The sequence below is a fragment of the Synchiropus splendidus genome, chromosome 1, assembly GCF_027744825.2.
Source record: "Synchiropus splendidus isolate RoL2022-P1 chromosome 1, RoL_Sspl_1.0, whole genome shotgun sequence".
Taxonomy (NCBI): Eukaryota; Metazoa; Chordata; class Actinopteri; order Syngnathiformes; family Callionymidae; genus Synchiropus; species Synchiropus splendidus.
In genome coordinates, this window is record NC_071334.1 from 25,353,582 (window position 1) to 25,373,044 (window position 19,463).

The 19,463-nt window shown below is 43.6% G+C and overlaps 1 protein-coding gene across 1 annotated transcript; it reads right to left on the reverse strand.

Moving 5' to 3' along the window:
* Window positions 1-152: 152 nt before the first annotated feature.
* col1a1b (collagen, type I, alpha 1b) lies at window positions 153-17,612 on the reverse strand. Its single transcript, XM_053887624.1, has 51 exons — window positions 17,404-17,612; window positions 16,222-16,416; window positions 15,875-15,897; window positions 15,744-15,779; window positions 15,180-15,272; window positions 14,957-15,025; window positions 14,824-14,868; window positions 14,654-14,707; window positions 14,509-14,562; window positions 14,380-14,433; window positions 13,030-13,083; window positions 12,885-12,938; window positions 12,772-12,816; window positions 12,647-12,700; window positions 12,524-12,568; window positions 12,397-12,450; window positions 11,339-11,437; window positions 11,217-11,261; window positions 11,042-11,140; window positions 10,900-10,953; window positions 10,718-10,825; window positions 9,517-9,570; window positions 9,343-9,441; window positions 9,213-9,266; window positions 9,039-9,137; window positions 7,941-7,994; window positions 7,813-7,866; window positions 7,675-7,728; window positions 7,545-7,598; window positions 7,423-7,467; window positions 7,242-7,340; window positions 6,109-6,216; window positions 5,739-5,846; window positions 5,611-5,664; window positions 5,164-5,217; window positions 4,982-5,089; window positions 4,768-4,821; window positions 4,634-4,687; window positions 4,044-4,205; window positions 3,857-3,964; window positions 3,111-3,218; window positions 2,987-3,040; window positions 2,794-2,901; window positions 2,671-2,724; window positions 2,481-2,588; window positions 2,176-2,229; window positions 2,002-2,109; window positions 1,648-1,930; window positions 1,388-1,578; window positions 1,070-1,312; window positions 153-998 (listed from the first exon to the last, which is right to left on the reverse strand). The coding sequence occupies exons 1-51, from the start codon at window positions 17,483-17,485 to the stop codon at window positions 852-854; spliced, it is 4,350 nt and encodes a 1,449-aa protein (XP_053743599.1). The 5' UTR covers window positions 17,486-17,612; the 3' UTR covers window positions 153-851.
* Between the last annotated feature and the right edge of the window lie 1,851 nt (window positions 17,613-19,463).

The following is a 19,463-nucleotide window of genomic DNA, read 5'->3' on the forward strand; positions in this document are numbered from 1 at the left end:
GGATTTTTGGAGGAATTTGAAGTATTGGGCTCTATGACGCTGGGAGGGACCTCTCATGCTCATCGGTTAATTTCCCGAGATTTTGTAAATATTCTCTCGACAGAGGACAGTGAGAAAGTAAAAGGTGAGTAGACCACTTCACATGCTTTATTTCAGCACCCAAAATAATTAAAAACATCTTCGATTTATTATACATGTACAAAATAAGTACAGATTCTCTCTTTGCAATCAGGAAAGTGGCTCTGCTTCAGTTTTCACGAAAACCTTTTTTTTTTTTTTTGCCAAAGTATGACACAAACAAACAACATTAACATGGGTTCGGGAGGGGAGTGAATTGTGTGTTGATTGAATTGTACAAAAAAGTAATTGAGCGGGTTTGTTAGCACCAAAATTCGCAAGTGGTGAAGATACAGTCTGGTTATAGCACCGTCGGAGAAATCACTTTCATAGTGAGGTAGCCATCTTAGAGTTCCAAATGAAGGCGAGCGGCTTGTTATTTGCTGGTTCGTCTTAGTTTTTTTTATTTAAAAACTTTATCACAAAGAGACACTTGACACTTTTTACAATTTATTTAACACCAGGGGAAACGGTACAATCATGTGTTGTTGTTCTGAATGTCCTTCCGGGTTTTTTCTTCTCCTCACTCTCCGGGCGGGAATTTATTTAGATTTTACACAAGAATGCATCGATGGGAGTTTTTGTAAGTGTCCCTTATCGGTGAAAATCCCGATGCGCCGTCTTCAGCCGAGTGGTTTTGTTTTGGGGGTTAAGCAGCCAAATGAACGCAAAGATAGAGGGTTTAGAGATGACCGCTAGAAAAAACAACAACAATGTCCATGTTTTTCTCTGTTTTACAAGAAGCAGACGGGACCGATTTCCACGCCAAACTCTTGATCTGGTCCACCAACATCCATAGGAGCAATGTCAATGATAGGCAGGCGGGATGTTTTCGTTGTCTTGTAGTCAATGACTGTCTTGCCCCAGGCGCCGGTGTGTGACTGCAGAGAGAAGAGGGAGGTTAGTCAGGGAAAGATTGACGGAGAAGAAGAAGAACAGGCCGACGACGTACCGTGCATCCATCCTCGCTGACACTGTATGTGAAGCGGCTGTTGCCCTCGGCTCTGATCTCAACGTCGTTGGATCCACCAAGAGTCATTGCCTTCTTCAGGTTGCCAGTAGCGGCATCCATGTAGGCAACGCTGTTCTTGCAGTGATAGGTGATGTTTTGAGAGGCCTGGTTGGACATCAAGCGCATGAAGGCCATCTGGATGCTGACATCCTCAGGATCGGCATCAGCGCTGCCATACTGGAACTATGGAGGAGGGAGATGAGGGTTAATCTGCTGTGTGGTTTTGCTTTGCGGTGCGGTCAGTGATGCTTCTCGCACCTGGAATCCACCCTGCATGGCCTCGCTGAACCAGATGGGCTTCTTCTCTCTGGGGTTCTTGCTGCGGTACCAGTTCTTCATGGGGATGGTGCTCTGAGTGGGGAAGAGGCAGGTCTCTCCAGTCTCCATGTTGCAGTGGACCTTGATGGCGTCAAGAGCGGAGCCCTGGTTGGGGTCAACCCAGTAGGTGCCTGGAACGGGCCACGACATATTAGAACTGATTCAGCTTTTGAACTGTGAGGTCATAGATCTGCACTCACCGCTCTTCCATTCAGGGTGGCACATTCTCAGGTCACGGCACATACGGGCTGGGCTCTTCTGGGTGCCATCAGGGCTGCGGATGCTCTCCACCTTCTGGGTCAGGGTCTTCAGAGTGGTGTCAACCTCATTGTCGCGGTCGCGAATGGCTGTGGGGTCATCGGCACGATAGTGGCCACCACGGAAGGGATCGGGAGCCTTCTCTTGGGCAGGTGCGCTGATGAAGTCAAATCCACCACCAGCAGGTCCAGGAGCACCAGGGGGTCCGGGAGGTCCAGGAGGACCCTTAAATAGACAAAGACACACTTTAAAACTGGTCACCTTCAGAGAGGTCCAACAGTGTGTTTATAACTTACAGCAGGTCCCATCTCTCCGTTGCGTCCACGAGGTCCAGGGGGTCCCATGGGTCCAGGGTGTCCGTTCATGCCATCCTTACCAGGGGAGCCATTTGATCCAGCAGGTCCCTTGAAAGCAACAAATATTAGTAAACCACCTACAATGCAGTTATTCCTTCAAAGGATGGCACTCACTCTAGGTCCAGCAGGTCCAGAAACACCAGCAGGTCCTCTCTCTCCGGTAGTTCCCTGGAGACAGGTTAAAATAAACATGTGTCTATCTTATGTGTAGATTGCATCTCATAGCACAATTCAAGTTAAGATGCATGTCAAGTCCAGACTGACGGTCTACACACGTGTCACAAGTTCCTACAATGGCAGAAGCAGCTCCCACAAAAAGCTGTTGCAGGGTGTTGACATCACAAGACCGCTATAGATTTGGACGTTGTGTTCACACTGTCTTAGCAATGAGTTCAAAAGGAAAAAAAGGGTTTACTAACAGCAGGTCCGGGCAGTCCTTGCATGCCAGTGAATCCTCTGTGTCCCTTGTGGCCTCTCTCTCCAGCCTCACCGGCCTCTCCTCTGTCTCCCTTAGCACCAGCAGGCCCCTAGACCAGAACAATTGGCGGTCATTCAGACTTCTCACTTCTACTCCAGATTTTGCATTTGTGTTAGGTTGGGAGTACGTACAGCAGGACCACGAACACCAGCAGGACCGGCGGGGCCAGCAGGACCAGCAGGACCCTGCGATGGAGAAAGCATGAGCAGATCATATCACAACAATAGGTGATTTTTGTTAAAAGGAAGTCTTACAGTCTCTCCACGATCACCACTCTTGCCAGATGGGCCAACCATACCAGGGGCTCCAGGAGCACCAGGGGGTCCAGGTGGTCCAGCCATACCAGTCTCACCACGGTCTCCCTATGAGAGCAAAGTACAACAATGTAAAACACGGGCCAATGCTGTCGATGATCTACATTAAAACCAGATGACAAGAAATATTCACCTTGGGGCCAGCAGCACCATCGCGACCAGGGGCACCATCGTGTCCCTGAGATCCCTGTGAAGAAGAAAGAAAGTTCCAAGTGAGACTTTTTTCTTCAAAACACTGAAGTCAACCAGCAACTCACCTCACGACCAGCCTCTCCGGGGGCACCAGACAGTCCAGGGGGTCCAGCAGGTCCTGGGGGTCCACGCTCACCAACAGCACCGACTGATCCCTGCTTGCCGGGCTCACCCTACGCACAAACACAAACGCCCTTAGATTTTAGCAGCCATTTCTTTTTTATGTCATCTATGTTTCAAGATCCTGGTGAGCGTGAAACCAGTGAACTATTGGTTCCTCCAATGAGCACCTCACCTTACCATAAATAATAAAAACAGCTATGAGTAGTTTGTTGGGTAGGTTGTTTTTAAGCCTCTATCACCGCGTTTGTCCTCAAATTAGGACCTAGATGGACAAAATTCTTTATGTACTGTTTTACTTTATATCTTTACGAATACACATACATGAGGGCTCCATCACGATGGCTGACTCAGTCAAGTACTGGAGCATGTTGACAATACAGCCTTAATGCAAGAGGACCACTGTATTGATCAACCAATTGTTAACATATCCCAAGGAAATGTCCCTGGTTAAATAGTGTTTTTGAATCCAAATCACCTCTCAAAAGAGGAAAACTAACAGCACATTGGACAAGCAGTTGCAAAGGGAATTGAAATGGAACCATCACAACAACAACAACACAAACGGACTGGTTACATGATTAACAGTATGCCTTCCTCTACGTCTTTGGCAAATATGGACCACAAACAGCTCTCAGTTTTTATCAGGCACTTTCCTCGTCATTCAGGACATCTTTCAGGCGATACTCACAGAAGGTCCGGGCAGACCAGGGAAACCACGCTCTCCGCGCTGTCCAGGAAGACCGACGATACCACGCTGTCCAGCAATACCTTGAGGTCCAGGGTTACCGGGGGCACCCTACATGGAAGGACATCGTGATGACTACTCCACCATATTAAAACTGGCAACGGTGGAATGCTGAGTTTTGACAACTCACAGGGGCTCCGTCAGCACCAGGAGAGCCCTTCTCACCAGTCACACCAGCAGGTCCGACACCGCCAACCTCACCAGGGCGGCCAGCAGCACCAGTCTCACCACGAGCGCCTCTGGGTCCATCTTTGCCAACAGGACCGCCAGGTCCAGGAGGTCCGGCAGCTCCCTGTAAGTGACGGCAGATATATTAAAATTACACAGCACAATGACTTCATCAGGTGAGGGTCTCATATAGTAACAACTACAAGAAGAGCTGACCCTGGGCGATATATATACGTCTAACTAATGTCTAGTTTATCTGACTAAGTACAGCATGAACCAAGCCTCCCTGACAGTTTTAATCCTTGAATACCAAAAAAACACTGACCTTTGGTCTAAGTAAAAAAAAAGAATGTTTTAGATTAAACTAAACATGACAGCGAAAACAAAAAACATGTTTGTGTCAAATAAAGCTCTCACAAAAGCAACTACACTCAGTAAACATGGGAAAAGGTTGGAGGTATAACTGGACCCCAATCTGTAGAACAATTCCTCATTATAGCGCGTAAACATGGACCCTAGCCCTCCTCAACAAGTCTCTTAGATAAAACTTACAGCAGGGCCGGGGGGTCCAACTCTGCCAGCAGGTCCAGGGAAACCAGTAGCACCCTGAAATCCGCCACAAATGGGGTTAGTGACGCCATACACATTTGCCGGACGTAGATCTTTGTAGATTTCAAAGTACTCACGGGAGATCCAACGCCACCACTGGCACCCTTGGCTCCAGGTGGACCAGCTGGTCCCTGTGGGCGCACAGCTCTCATATTAGGACATTGAACACCAGTGACAACCATTCAATGAACTGAAATGCCAAACTTCAAAGGCATTTTACTTCCAGTCAATGAGCATTACTGTAGCTATTGAACATATCAGATTGTCGTGAAGTTAATGTTTCAGATCTACCTGAGGTCCAGCTGCTCCGATAGGTCCAGATGGTCCAGGAGCACCAGCATCTCCCTTAGGTCCAGTATCACCATTCTCTCCCTTAGCACCAGGCTGACCGTCAGCACCCTGTGGTCGGATGACACAAGTGTTCATAGACAGAACACAAAACTTGGGAGGGAAGTATCTGAGGCGTATCTCACAGGAGGTCCAGCAAATCCGGCAGGTCCAGGTGGGCCAGACTCTCCACGCTCACCCTGATGGAGTCATCACAAAGCAGGCATTAAACACTGTCAATATTTGACTGAACTGCGGGAGACTGACAAGTGCAATCGATGCCAAGTCAGACGGTTTAAATCCATGCTTGGTAGTTCGAAGTACCTAAGTTTCTCTTAAATGGAATAATTCCCAGGTTTGTAAATTAGGTTTAGTAGTCATTATAAAACATTTCTAATTTCAGTGCCGATTTAGCATTGCGCTGTTTTTGATGAAATACGCAATACGTCAATCCTTTATGAATACTATTGAGTACTAGCAGAGTTATGGTGTAATGAAGTTAAACTGTGTTTGGTCCATAACTACACTTCTTTCAGGATAGTATGGGAAACAATAATAATTACAACGCTGTGATGTGTGTTTTGATAACTTACAGGGGCACCACGAGGTCCACTAGGTCCAGCAACACCAACAGCACCAGGCTCTCCCTAAAACCAGAACATAGTTACCCTCCAAATTTCTGTAAAACTAGGTGTTTTGAATCTGCTTGACAACTTCTAACCTTCTCTCCCTGACCACCAGGGGGTCCTGGGACTCCGATAGCACCGGTCAGACCACGAGCACCATCTTTTCCTGGACCACCATCGGATCCCTTGAGACCAGCTTCACCCTGAGATAGATTAGGAGTGAGTCCATTGTCTTCACACTCGCAAGGCTCGATCACTCTGGTACCAGCATGCTAACTTAATCTGATTTCTTTTTTCTGATCTTCTTTGTTTTTTTTGGCCCACCATTTATTACAAATGTATTATTTTCGTTATTAGAATAGCAATGCAAATCTAAAACTTTACTGAAAAAGTTTAATTTGAATTCAAAGCTAGTGCGGTGGTTGAGACAATTTTCTGAAAGCTGAAGAGAACACCTTTACTTACTCTCTCTCCCTTGACGCCAGGCAGACCTGAGGCTCCACGCTCACCGGGCATTCCCTGCATACCAGGGGCTCCCATACCACCGGGGGCACCAGCAGCGCCAGGCTCTCCCTGTGAACCCACAAAGTCACCATTTTATTATTGTCTATTGCTCTAACTACTGCAATGACATGTGAAGCCAATCCAGGCAGAGAGTGTCAGTTTAAGTCCTGGACTCCACCCTCTATCATATCTAGTCCCAACTTGATCCACAGGATATACTTAAAAACAGGCACGTGCAAGCATTGAAGTAATCAACCACCAACTTTAGAGATCGTTCACACGTGACTTCACGGCGTCATAGCGGTCAGAGCATGTCCCCGTGGAACGTAAGGTGGCAGTCGCTGTAAGTCATTTGAGCCAGCTTGAAATATCAACTTAAAAAAGACCATCTAGAGTCTGTTTTGACAGCCATTAAACAATGCAAAAAGATCCTAATAAAGCGTAGCAATACTCTGAATGAAGGGCATGGCTGATCAGGAAATGATTCTCAACTCAAATAAATCTCCCGTCAGATTTTAAAATACATTTGGTTGGGTTTAACTGACAAGAGAATTTAAGAATGGAGGTTATCAATAAAAATATATGAATAAGTAGTTGCACTTTTCTCTTGCATTGAAAAAAAGTCTGGTCCCTGTGCACCACACGTCGCTGTTTTAAAATGTAGAACACAAAGTCCCAATGTGTTTTGGAGGTTGAAATTCTGGTTATGCTGATGCCTGAAATAAGTGCCCGAGCCCTCCTCTAGACAAAGACATGAGAAGAATGAAAATCTCTACTCCAGTCCAACTTGACTTGAAGGAGCCACTGTTTGTGCAGCTCCAATACAGAAGTCGCTTCTGTGCTGTTAGTGATGGAATAGAACCTTTAAGATCAGCACAACAAGTCCACTAGTAAACAAGTCCAAGTCTTTATGGTCTCTACGGTCGATTATGGACTTAAAAAGTCACCAAAATTCTCCAAGCCTCCAAGGCTGAGCTTCTTAATACCAGTAGTTCCACTTGCTCCAAGTCTATTGTGGTCTGGAAGACCTCAAGCTGGTTGTTAGCTTCCTCTTGTCATTTATTTCACAGCTGTGTAGCTGAGGAGTGTCTGACCTTGGGTCCTTCGTTTCCAGAGGCTCCATTCGCACCACGGGGACCAGTAGGACCAGCAATGCCAGGAGCACCACGCTCACCGGGGAAACCTCTTTCGCCCTGAAGGTGAAAAGGCAGAACATCAGTTCCATTCACTGAAGTGTCACCTACTACGGTTTATTTCAAACGAGGGGCAACTTACTCTTGGTCCAGATGGGCCAGGGGGTCCACCCTCACCAGGGGCACCCTGAACACAAAGGAGATGGTCAGTATGGATTCAATCATTCAAGAGAAAAACAAAAAAACAATGATGGAGTTTCCTACCTGCTCGCCAGGCTTGCCAGTCTCACCAGTAACACCTTGGGGTCCAGGCAGACCCTACAGAATAACAAGTGAAGTTTCAAAAAGAGTTTGATCGTGTTACTAACAAAAAGTGGCAAGATCTGGAACACACCTGGAATCCGGGAGGTCCACCAGGTCCTTGCTCACCCTTCTCTCCTGCTGGTCCCTAAGCAGAAATACACAACAGTGAGAGATTTTGAAGGCAACACCAAAGAGCCTGTTATTAGAGAATGGAAGGAACTTCACTTACAGCGGGGCCAGAAGGTCCAGGAGCACCAACGTCACCGTCTTTACCAGGGGCACCCTGTCAAAAACGATTGTCAGGTTTTGTGGCATTTAAAAAAAAATACATGTCTGCCATATTTCAGGAGTACTTACAACAGAGCCAACAGCTCCAGCAGGTCCTCGCTCTCCACCCTTTCCATTCTCGCCCTGGTGGACAACAGAAAACAGGTGAGTGTGATGAAATGCTTGGAACATTTCATTAAGTTAAATAATGATACGAATAATATTGAAATAGATAAAAACATTTTGATAAAATAAAGAGTTAAGTTATTAAACGATTATTTAAATTATTTAATCCAATTACTTTGTTATGTCGTGTCGACAGCAGAACTGCTAAATGTTAAAATGTTTTATAGCTATTGCGTAACATTAAATTATTTGAAAATATTAAAAATACACAATGTTGAATGAGCTAATACAGTTGAATACAGTCTTGTCCTAGAAATGAAAATGTAAATGTTGGTGAAATATGTGGAAAGAAAACTAAACTGTGGCAACAGTGTCAATTACAATTGTGAAAACAACAGCGCCAATTTTAGTTTCTTAAAATTAAGTTGACTTTTATGTGTGCAAAATTTGATAAATAGGTTCAAATGAAACGGACTGGAGAAAATAACTTTCCTCTGATGAAATAAATAAATAAAAGAAACATTTGGAGCAGCTCAATCCTAACAAAGATGTTGAATGCCAGCAGTCATATGTTTAATATCGATCTATAGTTTAAAAAGTGAAATTCGATTGAATCAAAGCCTGACTACAACACACCAATAAATAGTTAGATATCATTGTGTCTGTAAAAAATGTTAGCAAGCTATTCAGTCACTTAGAAAACATTCCTCAAGAGCTTGTTGTCATAAGTGAGAGACTAAAATGGTACTTATAGAGGATGACAAAGTAAAACAAAGGTGTGGGGGAAATGTGGTTTTAGCTTTGTTTGAAAAAATAATTTCATTTTTCAATCAAAATTGAAGAAAACGGCACTACTTTTATTCCTGCTGTGCAATTCAGAGTCATGATGGGGATCATTGAACGTGTCACTGCGCCTCACTGAATGCGTGTGGTTGTAGTAAAGACCCGTGTCAGTGTCAGTCACAGGATCCTAAATCTTCACTGAGTTGACCTTCAAGTGTGTCGATCCGAATTCAAGTAGAACCAAGGTGAGTGAGCTAATTAGAACAGAGCAGAACTCACAGCGGTTCCCTTGGGTCCAGGGAATCCCATGACTCCAGGTTGTCCTCTGGGTCCACTTGGGCCAGGAGGTCCGGGGCGGCCATCTTGACCAGTAACACCCTAAAGGAGGAAGCCATGCTGTGAGCAGAGAGCTAGTCTGCAATGAATGGGAGGAATAAGTGAATCGGAACCTACAGCAGGTCCAACTTTGCCGTCAGCACCAGGACTTCCAGGGCTTCCAGTCACACCCTGGAACACAATGAGGATGCATCAACCCTACTCAAACGTTTGGACTGGCATCAAGAAGTCATCAAGCAGGACTCACCTTTGCTCCAGGGGCACCAGGAGCACCGGGGCTGCCAGACTCACCAGTGGCTCCCTGGCTTCCCATGGGGCCGGTGGCACCACGCTCACCAGGGGCTCCCTGTCCAGATCAATGACTGTGAGTATAAGTCTCTGCAACAATAGTGGGACCCACTCATGTCAGGTCAGGACTCACCTTTCCACCAGCACCTCCGTCAGCACCAGGGAAACCACGAGCACCAGGGGCACCCTGGAGAAGACAAACGCTCACGTCACAATGGGCTAATGCAAAGCTGATTTTGGAGGTTTGGACTGGACACAAAAACAGAACTTATGCTGTTTGTGTGATGAAAGTATAAACCAGGTGAAAATCTTCAGGCCAACAATGTTTGTTTTTTTTTTTGAAGAATCATGAATATGTGACACATGATTGTACTGTCTTTAAAGTTTTAAAGTAGAACCAACCAGCCTGCCGGGTCGTTGTTGTGGGAACAATATTGATATACTTTATGTATTCATGAATAGTGCATTCTGTGAAAATTCAAATGCATTTTCAAATATAGAAATGTCATTTATTATCATATAATTTTAATAGTCGTAGATGTTTTTAAAAAAAAAAGTTTTTTTATCACTATTTATTTTGACATATTTCATCTGTTTTCATTCCATTCAGATTTTTTCATTAATTCATTCTTGTTTTACTGAAGTGTATATAAATATCATTGCAGTAATATGGTGGTGAAATATTCAGAATAATTCTATATATATTTGTTATTGTTTACGGGTTTATTTGTCTTTACATTTGAAAAATGTCTGCTATCAATTGAACATTTGTTGCAATTTACTAACTAATGAATGTAAATGTGAACAGGATCATTTCAGTGAAAATACTCTCTACACAGCCTCAAATTTACAAACAAGCCATTGACAATGTGAAGCTACTTCTTCATGAAAGATCATTTTCATTTTAATTCATTTGGAGCTTAAGATATTTATTCAACATTGACAGTTGATTTTTCATTCAATCTTTTGTTTTGGTTTTAGCTGTGGCAAGTAGTGACCATGTGACAGCAGTTCAAAGGTATGAGCCAGTGGTGATGTCAATGCTGTGACCTTGTGACACCGTACATGCCATTGAACCAAATTTTGTGACCACTATGTCTTTCCATCATCTGTGTGGAAACTGATGGTTTACATGGGTAGTTACAAAGGAACGTAAAGACTGTTGTGGTGCATCCAGATAAAGATGCTAAATATCCAATTAAACTGACGCTTTATACATCCAGCAGCAAGTAAATAGGGCACTTCTCAGACTTCTAGCCCAACATTTAATATGTTTTTATAAACCCTGCTTTTTAAAGTAACCAGTAATGTTGGAGAAATATGTGGGAACGTACACGCTCTCCGGGGGGTCCGCGAGGTCCAGCACCACCAGGCTCTCCGCGGGGTCCTCTCTTGCCCTCCTCACCAGAGGGGCCAGGAGCTCCTTGAACTCCACCGGGGCCCTGAAAAAAGAATACAAAACAACCATTTGAGTTCCATTTCAACTCAAATAAAATAAAGTCGTTGTGGTACTCACAGGCTCTCCTTTAGCACCGGGCTCTCCCTTAGGGCCTGAGGGACCGGGATCACCCTGTTAACAAAAATACTCATTTAAAATTCCTGTTTCTAAATGTCTATCAATTGTTATGTGATATTTGCTTTATTTTCAGCCTGCTCACATTGTTTCCCTTGGGACCGGGAGCACCGACAGCACCTTGGCCTCCAGCAGGACCACGAGCACCAGGGAAGCCAGGAGCACCAGCAATACCAGCTGCACCCTGCAAGAGGTGGCAACAAGTTCGTTCGTGAGTCATGTTTGGGATTTTATTTGGTTGCCATTGGACGGATACCTACAGTGGCACCCTTAGCACCAGCAGAGCCATCAGATCCAGGGGCACCCTAGAGACGGGATCAAAGTTTGGTCAGCTCATGAGACAAAAATTCATAAGAGAGCATTTGATTGTAAATCCACTCACAGCAGGTCCAGCGGGGCCAGCAGGTCCAGGGTTACCAGGCTCACCACGGGCTCCTTGGGGTCCCTCATTTCCACGGCCTCCCTGGGGACCACTCTCTCCCTAAAGAAGAGATTTTTTTATCATTGAATAAATTTAAGGTAAGAGAATTCCACAACATCTGGTGGTGAATTCACTTGATAGAATGTTCATGCATATTTCTGTATATTATTTTTGTAGTACGTACAAATAATTTAATTACTATTAATGAGCACTGTATGGGTACATCCAAACATTATTTGCTTATTTATTATTAACTTGATACACATCTAGCATCCATGCAAAGAAATCACATATTTAACAAAGACTTGAAGAAAGAGGGTCCAAATAGAAGAGTTTTATGAGTAAAGTGAACCTTTTCATTGAAATGTTAAAATGAGCTTTTTACTAAATGGGATGCAACTATTGATCTGAGTTGAACAATAATCATAATCTACTTTTCTGTATTTCTACGGATGACAAACGTTTAACAAAGAGGAAAAATAACATATGATCTGATATGACGTTCATACTTGATTTTACTGATTTTACTTTTTGCTTTAAAATTTTTTCTTTTAGTGTTTTCAATTGGGTCGATATAAGATAATTATTTAGGTGGTCATGAACCATAAAACAACTGTAATTGTCATTATAAAACACAATTTATTGACAGTGATGTTTATTTCTTGGAAAATATAATCTTCAAAAAAATGCAACAAAAATGTCAAAAAAATAAAGTTAACTAATAATATTAATAATATAATAAATATATATTTCCCCTAGTTTTAATGAAGACAAAATAAATCACTTCAGTGAGAGTGCCTGATGTGTGAAGATGGGACGATACGTATTGCATCGACAGGAAGACCGAAAGCTTGATGTTGATGTAATATTGTGATAAGGAGGCAGTAGCTGATACAGGTTGAAGAGAAGCTACAAATCAATAGCTGTTGAAGTTGTCGAGCAAAAAATGTACCAAACTGCAAGACATTCAACAAAACAAAAATAACACTTTTTGAAAAGCAACTTGTCCGAGGACTGACCTTAGCTCCAGCACCACCGGGGAATCCAGGGGGACCAGCGGGTCCAGTAGGTCCCTGTAATGCAACCATACTTGATATAGATGGGCAAATTCAGACAGAGATGGATTGTACAAGAGTGTGAACTTACAGGGGGTCCAGCAGGGCCACTGTTACCGTCGTTACCACGAGCACCCTGCAGCAGAGGAGAGCATCATCTATGCGATCCTTTTTTTCCTTACTTCATGATGGTTACTATGAAAAAGGGTCTTACAGCAGGGCCGGGAGCGCCAGGGCGGCCTCTCTCACCAGGAAGACCACGAGCACCCTGTGACAATTCCAACATATTAGCATTGCCGTTGAACAATTTAAAATACTACGTCGGTTCTCATGACCCACCATGGCTCCGGGGACACCATTCTCACCAGGTGCACCAGGCTCTCCCTGTGAACCCACAACTGATGTTAGTAATTGTCCATGAAAAATGACAAACGCTGTGTCCACTCTCACACCTTGGGTCCAGCAGGTCCGGCATCTCCCTTAGCTCCATCCAAACCGCTGAAACCCTGAAGTAATGAAGCAGAGAAACATCATTGATGTTTGCACATCAAAATGGGGATCAGCGACCAAGTGTGCTTATTAATCCCTCTGACTTACTCTGTGTCCCTTGATGCCTGGAAGTCCAGGAGTTCCGGGGAATCCACGAGCTCCCTGGTGAACAAAAGGATTATGAGTTTATAGAAGCACGTAAAATACATTTGATGAGTGTAATGAGATACTATGCACAACACTAGCTGAGGAATGCTGATGTAGCTAGTGCTGGATAAAATTCACAGATAGAGATGAAATATATATAATATAATATACATACAATTGAAGTGCTAATATAAACCAAGGACTCAGTGAACTAATAAATCTGTAATACGGACACTTAGCTAAACAGCGGCACGGGAGAACGATAAAAACATCAATGCAGACTGAAAACATTACAGTGCTATATGCATTTGGATTTGAGAATAACCTCACACATTACTTTACAGATTGACGATGAAATGACATAACCGCAGCATATTGCTGCTACACAAATGCGTTGCCCCTGTAGCTAATGCTCCATTTTTAGAGATAAAAATAACAAACATGCAAAAAGATTTGACTGACACAGTAGAGGATAAGAGGAGCTACCTATATGGACGTAAATGAATGTCTCCAATACTTTGGTATATGAGGCGCCATCATAGCTGGCGTGACTGCCAGTGCAGTAGCTCTGAGGTAGCTTTGTCTAACTAATGTGAGATAGTAGCTGAAATGATAATGCAGCAAATAAACCAATGTATGATGGTGAAAACATATGGCTGTAGTTGTGGCAAAATAAATGCAACTGTTGATAGTAACTTCATTGTACGTTCAACTCATGGACATCCATTATTGATGTGTCAAAACATGGCGGATACACTTGGTTGCTCAGTTGCTCTTAAAAGTAACATTATACAGCAGGGCAGCATCAATAAACCTTTACATAGTAACGCATGCTTTGTGAGAGTGTTACGATGCTGATATGTCCCAACGCTGCACACATGGCTGAGGTTTTGTTGGTCAAGTGCACATGAAACTCGAGCACATTTTGAGCTGAACTAATGAAACAGATCAGTGGCGTGAAACGATTGTACTAGTGAAGCTGAAATGCATTGACAAGGTTTTTGTCAATATAGTACTTATTCATCAATGAAGTGTGCAGGGGCTGAAGCCTGTATATTTGAGCGCCGGACTGAAGTGCAGAACGATATTTGTCAGAGAAGCAAAAACTGACAGGCTGAAGAGACCGAGGCCGGTTAACTCAGCTGAGGTGCGATATGAAATCAACTTGGGTGCAGGACAACCCGTATACTTTTGTACGTTTTCTGACTTCACAGGACCTGATGTGAACCTGAATATCCCATTGTGATTAATAGCTTGGTGACTCCACATGATGAGACAGTTTGGTATCGTAAGATTGTGTCCTCCACTCACCTGAGGACCGGCGGGTCCACGCTCACCAGGGCGGCCAGGTTTTCCAGGTTCACCCTGAAATAATCCATAATGATTCAACACTTACGAAGGATGTTTTTGAAAATATATTGAAGGCTATCATTGACATACATCATCTCCATTCTTTCCAAGGGGGCCAGCAGGACCACGTGGACCCATGGGACCCTAGAAACAGTCACAAAAAAAATTCAATTTGGTCATTGATGCCTGTGCATTTGTATGGAATGAAAGGCCAACGTGGGGAGGGTGTACTTACGCTTGCGCCAGGCTCACCAGGCTCTCCAGCAGGGCCAGTGAATCCCTGAGGGCCCTACAGGGTGACAATACCAACAGCTTACAAAGTGGCTTCTCAGATCCATTGATACACCAAAGCACACCTCTCCAAAAATACAGAAATATATTTATTGTCAATAACATTCAACTTACAGATGAGCCAGAGGGTCCAGGTGGACCACGTGGACCCATGGGACCCTAAAGTATAGAGAGAGAAGTAGTACTTCATTAGATTCAAGCGATACACTACACCACCGTACGTTTGAGGCTTCAGAGAAGGGCATACCATGGGGCCAGGGACTGGAGGGCCACTGGCTTTGGAGTGGTCTCCATAGCTCATTTGAGGAGAGAAGTTCTGTGAAAGAAAGAGAACCATTTGTAACTATTACCTTTAACCTTGACTGACACTGTTTGACCACTAATATTGACCCCTCAAAAAGAGATAGAATTATCATTTCGAAAAAATGTTTTATTTGGATCTTAGACTTCATGGATGTCTGTCTACTTACTCCGCCAAGGCCAGGGGTGCCAGGGGGCCCGGGTGGGCCTGGCTGGCCGGGCTGTCCGGGAATACCATCGTTGCCTGGGGGACCAACTGGACCCTGTGAGAACATTTTGAACATTAATCACACTAAAATACATATTCAGCTTGTTGACAATTCACAGTAATATTTGTCAGGTGTAATGTTTTAGGACTGAGTAAATAATGAGCAATGCAGTATTGTAAATACAAAATATAGAATGTTATTTTGATCTTTTTCCCTTTAATAGTTAAGAGTTAAAAAAAAAAAAAACAAGGTCTGGCGTCATGTGTGCTCTAGCTCCAATTTCAAGCATTTCAACTATACTTATCTGCTGAAAAACAAGAACCAAAAGACAGCAACAGATGTTGAGTGAAACAGCAGATATTGTCAAATGTTTTTGATTGACTATGTCCTGAAGTGAAACAGGGGAACAGGTATAGTGGCTGAGAGGTAAATGATGTACAAACTTCATTTGTTGACTTAAATATAAGTAGTGATCATTTGTATTAAGGAAGAAAGAATAAAATAACAATTCAAATTGGAACCCACCTGGTCTCCTTTGGGCCCAACTGCTCCATTTGTTGTCTAGAAACAGACAAAAAGTGGCTTCATGAGGATGTTGTTTTTGCACCGTGATGATGAAATATTGATTATGAGTGACATTTGAAAATGCACTGTACCTCGTAGTCAGGTATCTGGGGTACTTGTGAAGGGAAAAAAGAAGGGACAAAATTACATCAAAACCTTTTTTCACAAACTTTACAGATTTTGTGGTGCGGTGAATGCAGTGGAATTGATCTTCACGTCTAGCTTTGATGCTGTTGCGATAAACTTGATGAGTGAGTTCACATGTTTTACAAGTCAAAACTCAGAGAAAAAAGTTATATCCCATTATTAAGTTGTAAAAAAGAGGGTAAATCCAGATTGGTTCTGAATGATAATCCTTTAAGAATGTAGCTCCACTTGGGTCGACGTGGACAATCACAAGAGGTCGCCAGAGATCTACATGAAGGACAAAATGAAGTACCCTCGGTGTCGGGGCAGATAGGGCAGCACTCTCCGTCTGGGATGATCGGGTCGGCGCAATCGGATGTGTCCTCGCAGATCACCTCGTCGCACATGACGGTCCCGCTGTCGCAGACGCAGATCTGGCAGGGTTCGGGTTTCCACACGTCCTTGTCATTGTACAACTGTCCATCTAATGTGCAGCTGCCAAATGGGCCTAAGTGTAAAAAAAAAGGGTGTTAAAACACTGGAATTACCCAGAAAGCCAAGTACTATTCATCTTTTGAATATTGAGTATATCATATCATATCTTGATATTTGCTGAATAACATCATTTCTGAAATCAAACATTAAGCATGGCGATTATCCGGCAGCTAAACGTTAGCATCAGCAAACAATTTAGCCCAGACACTGCTATGACCGTTAAAAAAAAGTGAATTATTTCAATTATGGGATGTAATAATAAGTATCGGCCTCACAACCCATTCAGTCTAACAAAATCAGCACATTTTAACTTGCGATATGAGGAACGTATGGCGCCATTTGGACAATTATCTTCTCCATGATCGAGGCACCGACATTCACACCAGCGCAGTTATTTTAACTTTTATTTCCGTGTCTAACTAAAAACACTCCACTGGAATTGTCCGAGCCACCGCCGTTGCTTAGCTACGGGATGTGGATGGGAAAAAAAAGTAGCAGTCCCAGCCTCGGCCACTGAGCGTCGCTCGTTCCCCAAAAGAGGAAGCCCAGTCACTCGTGATTAATTGAGGTCGAGACTTTTTTTTACGGTCGACGTCAGACTTGAGCTATTTTCCATTGTCTGCTTTTTAGCTGAGGAGGCTCGCATTAATGGAAAGAAGCACTCATTGCATTATTGCGCTTTCATCACTGCGCAAAAGTCTTATTTTGGGCGCGTAAACGTATAAATAGCGCCCGCTTTATTTACATTTCAAATCCCCATATAAACCAAATTGTCTTTAGAGTGTACCTCCATTATGTTTATTTTCTACGCTAGTATGCGTCTGTGACGCTGAGGGTTCGCGCAGTTGCGAGCAAAGTTGCGAACTTTGCGCGTGTGAGCGCGTCGGGGTGAGGCAGCCGCGCATCACCTCACCCCACGGCGCTAGATCCATAAAGCAGCCGCGCGGTCTCCGCCGGAGTCTCCACAGCATCCTCTGATGAAAACAGACTGAATACTTACTATCATCCTCGCCTTGACCTCTCGCCAAAAGCACAGTCGCGCTGAGCAGAAGCGCTAACCGAATATCCACAAAGCTGAACATGTCTAAATATTAGACATGTAGATTCTTTGCGACAAAAGGGGGGGAATCCGCTCGCTTTCTCCTCAGGCGCTCATACACGGTAGGGTCCGGTCTGTGTGCGTAACGTCCGATCCAGACCCCAGCAGAAACTCCCTACTGCTTAAACTAATGAGTTAGCTCGGCTTTTATATGCCAGGAAAAAAGTGTTGGGGAGGTCCAGATCAGCGCTCCATGTTCGAGTCCCTCCTTCATCAGAGAGGAACGGGGGGCGGGGGGCGTCTTTAAACATGTTCAACAAGTTCACGTTTCAGCTCAAACGTGGAGGATGGAGGTGGATGCCCACCAGCGTCTCTTCCGCGCTGCTCCTTGCAAGTTTATGGACCTTAATCTCGTCTTGTTTTTTTCTACAACTGATGTGGTCTTCTTCCTGGATCAACCCTTTAGCGACTTGTTGAATGTGTTTTGGGTGCGTGCGTAAATGACGCAATACCGAGGATCACAAATAAATAAACTGCCGATACACTTCCTCATGTAAGTCTAAAATGAGCTCCGACTTCACCTTTGTTTCATTTTATGTTAGTCTGAGTGAAATAGAAAAATATGCAAGCGCTTGTTACTTTCTCTCAAATTCCACTTTGCAAAGAGAGCAGAATGATGTGTCCAAAAAGAAGCATGGCCGCCCATCCCATAATAATAGAGACCAGAAGAGAGAGTGGGAGAAGAAAAGCTGGCAGATGAACTCAGTGCAGTCTGGTTCCACGTTGCAGCTTCTACAGAGAAACTTTGGTCCACTCTGACCCTTCAATTACACTCCGCCTGTTTCTCACTGACTCTAAGGATAGAAAGTATCCACACACTGTACATTTGTCACCAATACAGTCACTGACAGTAGAATATCTAGATATACTACGTTCTAATCCCTACTATACGTTTTTGGAACTGTGGGCCTTGAAATAATTTGCAGTGACTCATCCTTAAATCTGTTCCAAACCCATTTTATCGGTGACTTCCACACCTCATCTTCAGCCCTGACTCAGGGACCCCAAGACATTCCTGGGGCTGGAGTGCAGAACCTCCTCATCTACTGCTTTGTGACGTTCAGTCCCATTCCTGGTCAGGAACTTCTGCTATGGTAATAACTGTCGTCAACATAAAACACCATTTACTTTAAGAGTCAAATCTAACAATATTTAAATTGTGAATACGTGACGTCAAAAGAGCATGACTTATTTCACATACGGACATGAAGACTTTTCATTTAAAATAACAATACAGGAAGAATTCCAGCACAGGAATGACTATTCTTTCCAAAGGTGCACTAAACTAGAAACTGTGATTCAAAATGCAAACTGGAGTTCCTCTTCTTCTTCTGTATAAAACTCGACTTTGTCCGAAAGCTGATAAAAAGAATCCTGGCCAAGTCACCTGATGACTAGTTAACTTGGTTATGACCTGGTGATTTTCAGCACCTGTTTTTCATTTAATGAAAGCAGGGCGACTGCTCAACCATCTGACCGACAGCTGTCAATCTTCCTGTCAATGACTCTTTAACATTCTTGACATTGTTAGAGGCAAGTTCTGTCTCTCACAAGTTTGACAATTGTTCTTTCCATTTTGAATGACACAAAGCATGTCTCCCTAGTCCGATTACAAAAGTATGACTGTATCGTTCAAGACTGAAACCATAGCCATACAACCATAACCAATATCCAATGTCCAATCCAATCAGCCAGATTTACATGTTTATACTAATTCCAGTGTGTTGCAGTGTGTGTTATGTGATGACAACAACAATGAAACTCCAATTTAGAATATCAAACATTATTATATTCGTAGCGCTAATGTTGTCTCACTTTATTCCACTTACTACGGTGCTCCAATTGATTTATTCATTTTATTCTATTTTCTAAGTTTTATTATGTAAGGCTGTCACGTCACATCCCGCCAAATATAGTGTCAGAACCCACAAAACATAAGGAACTGAAAGAGTCCAACAGCT

Excerpts from the sequence above, each read along its gene's own strand:
- col1a1b (XM_053887624.1), bottom strand. The coding sequence starts at position 17,485 with ATGTTCAGCTTTGTGGATATTCGGTTAGCGCTTCTGCTCAGCGCGACT. Across the intron at positions 10,954-11,041 it reads CCGGTCCCAAGGGAAACAAT|GGTGATCCCGGTCCCTCAGG; the intron begins GTGAGCAGGCTG and ends TTTTGTTAACAG. Across the intron at positions 7,995-9,038 it reads CTGGACCCAAGGGAACCGCT|GGCGAGAATGGAAAGGGTGG; the intron begins GTGAGTTCTGCT and ends GTTGTCCACCAG.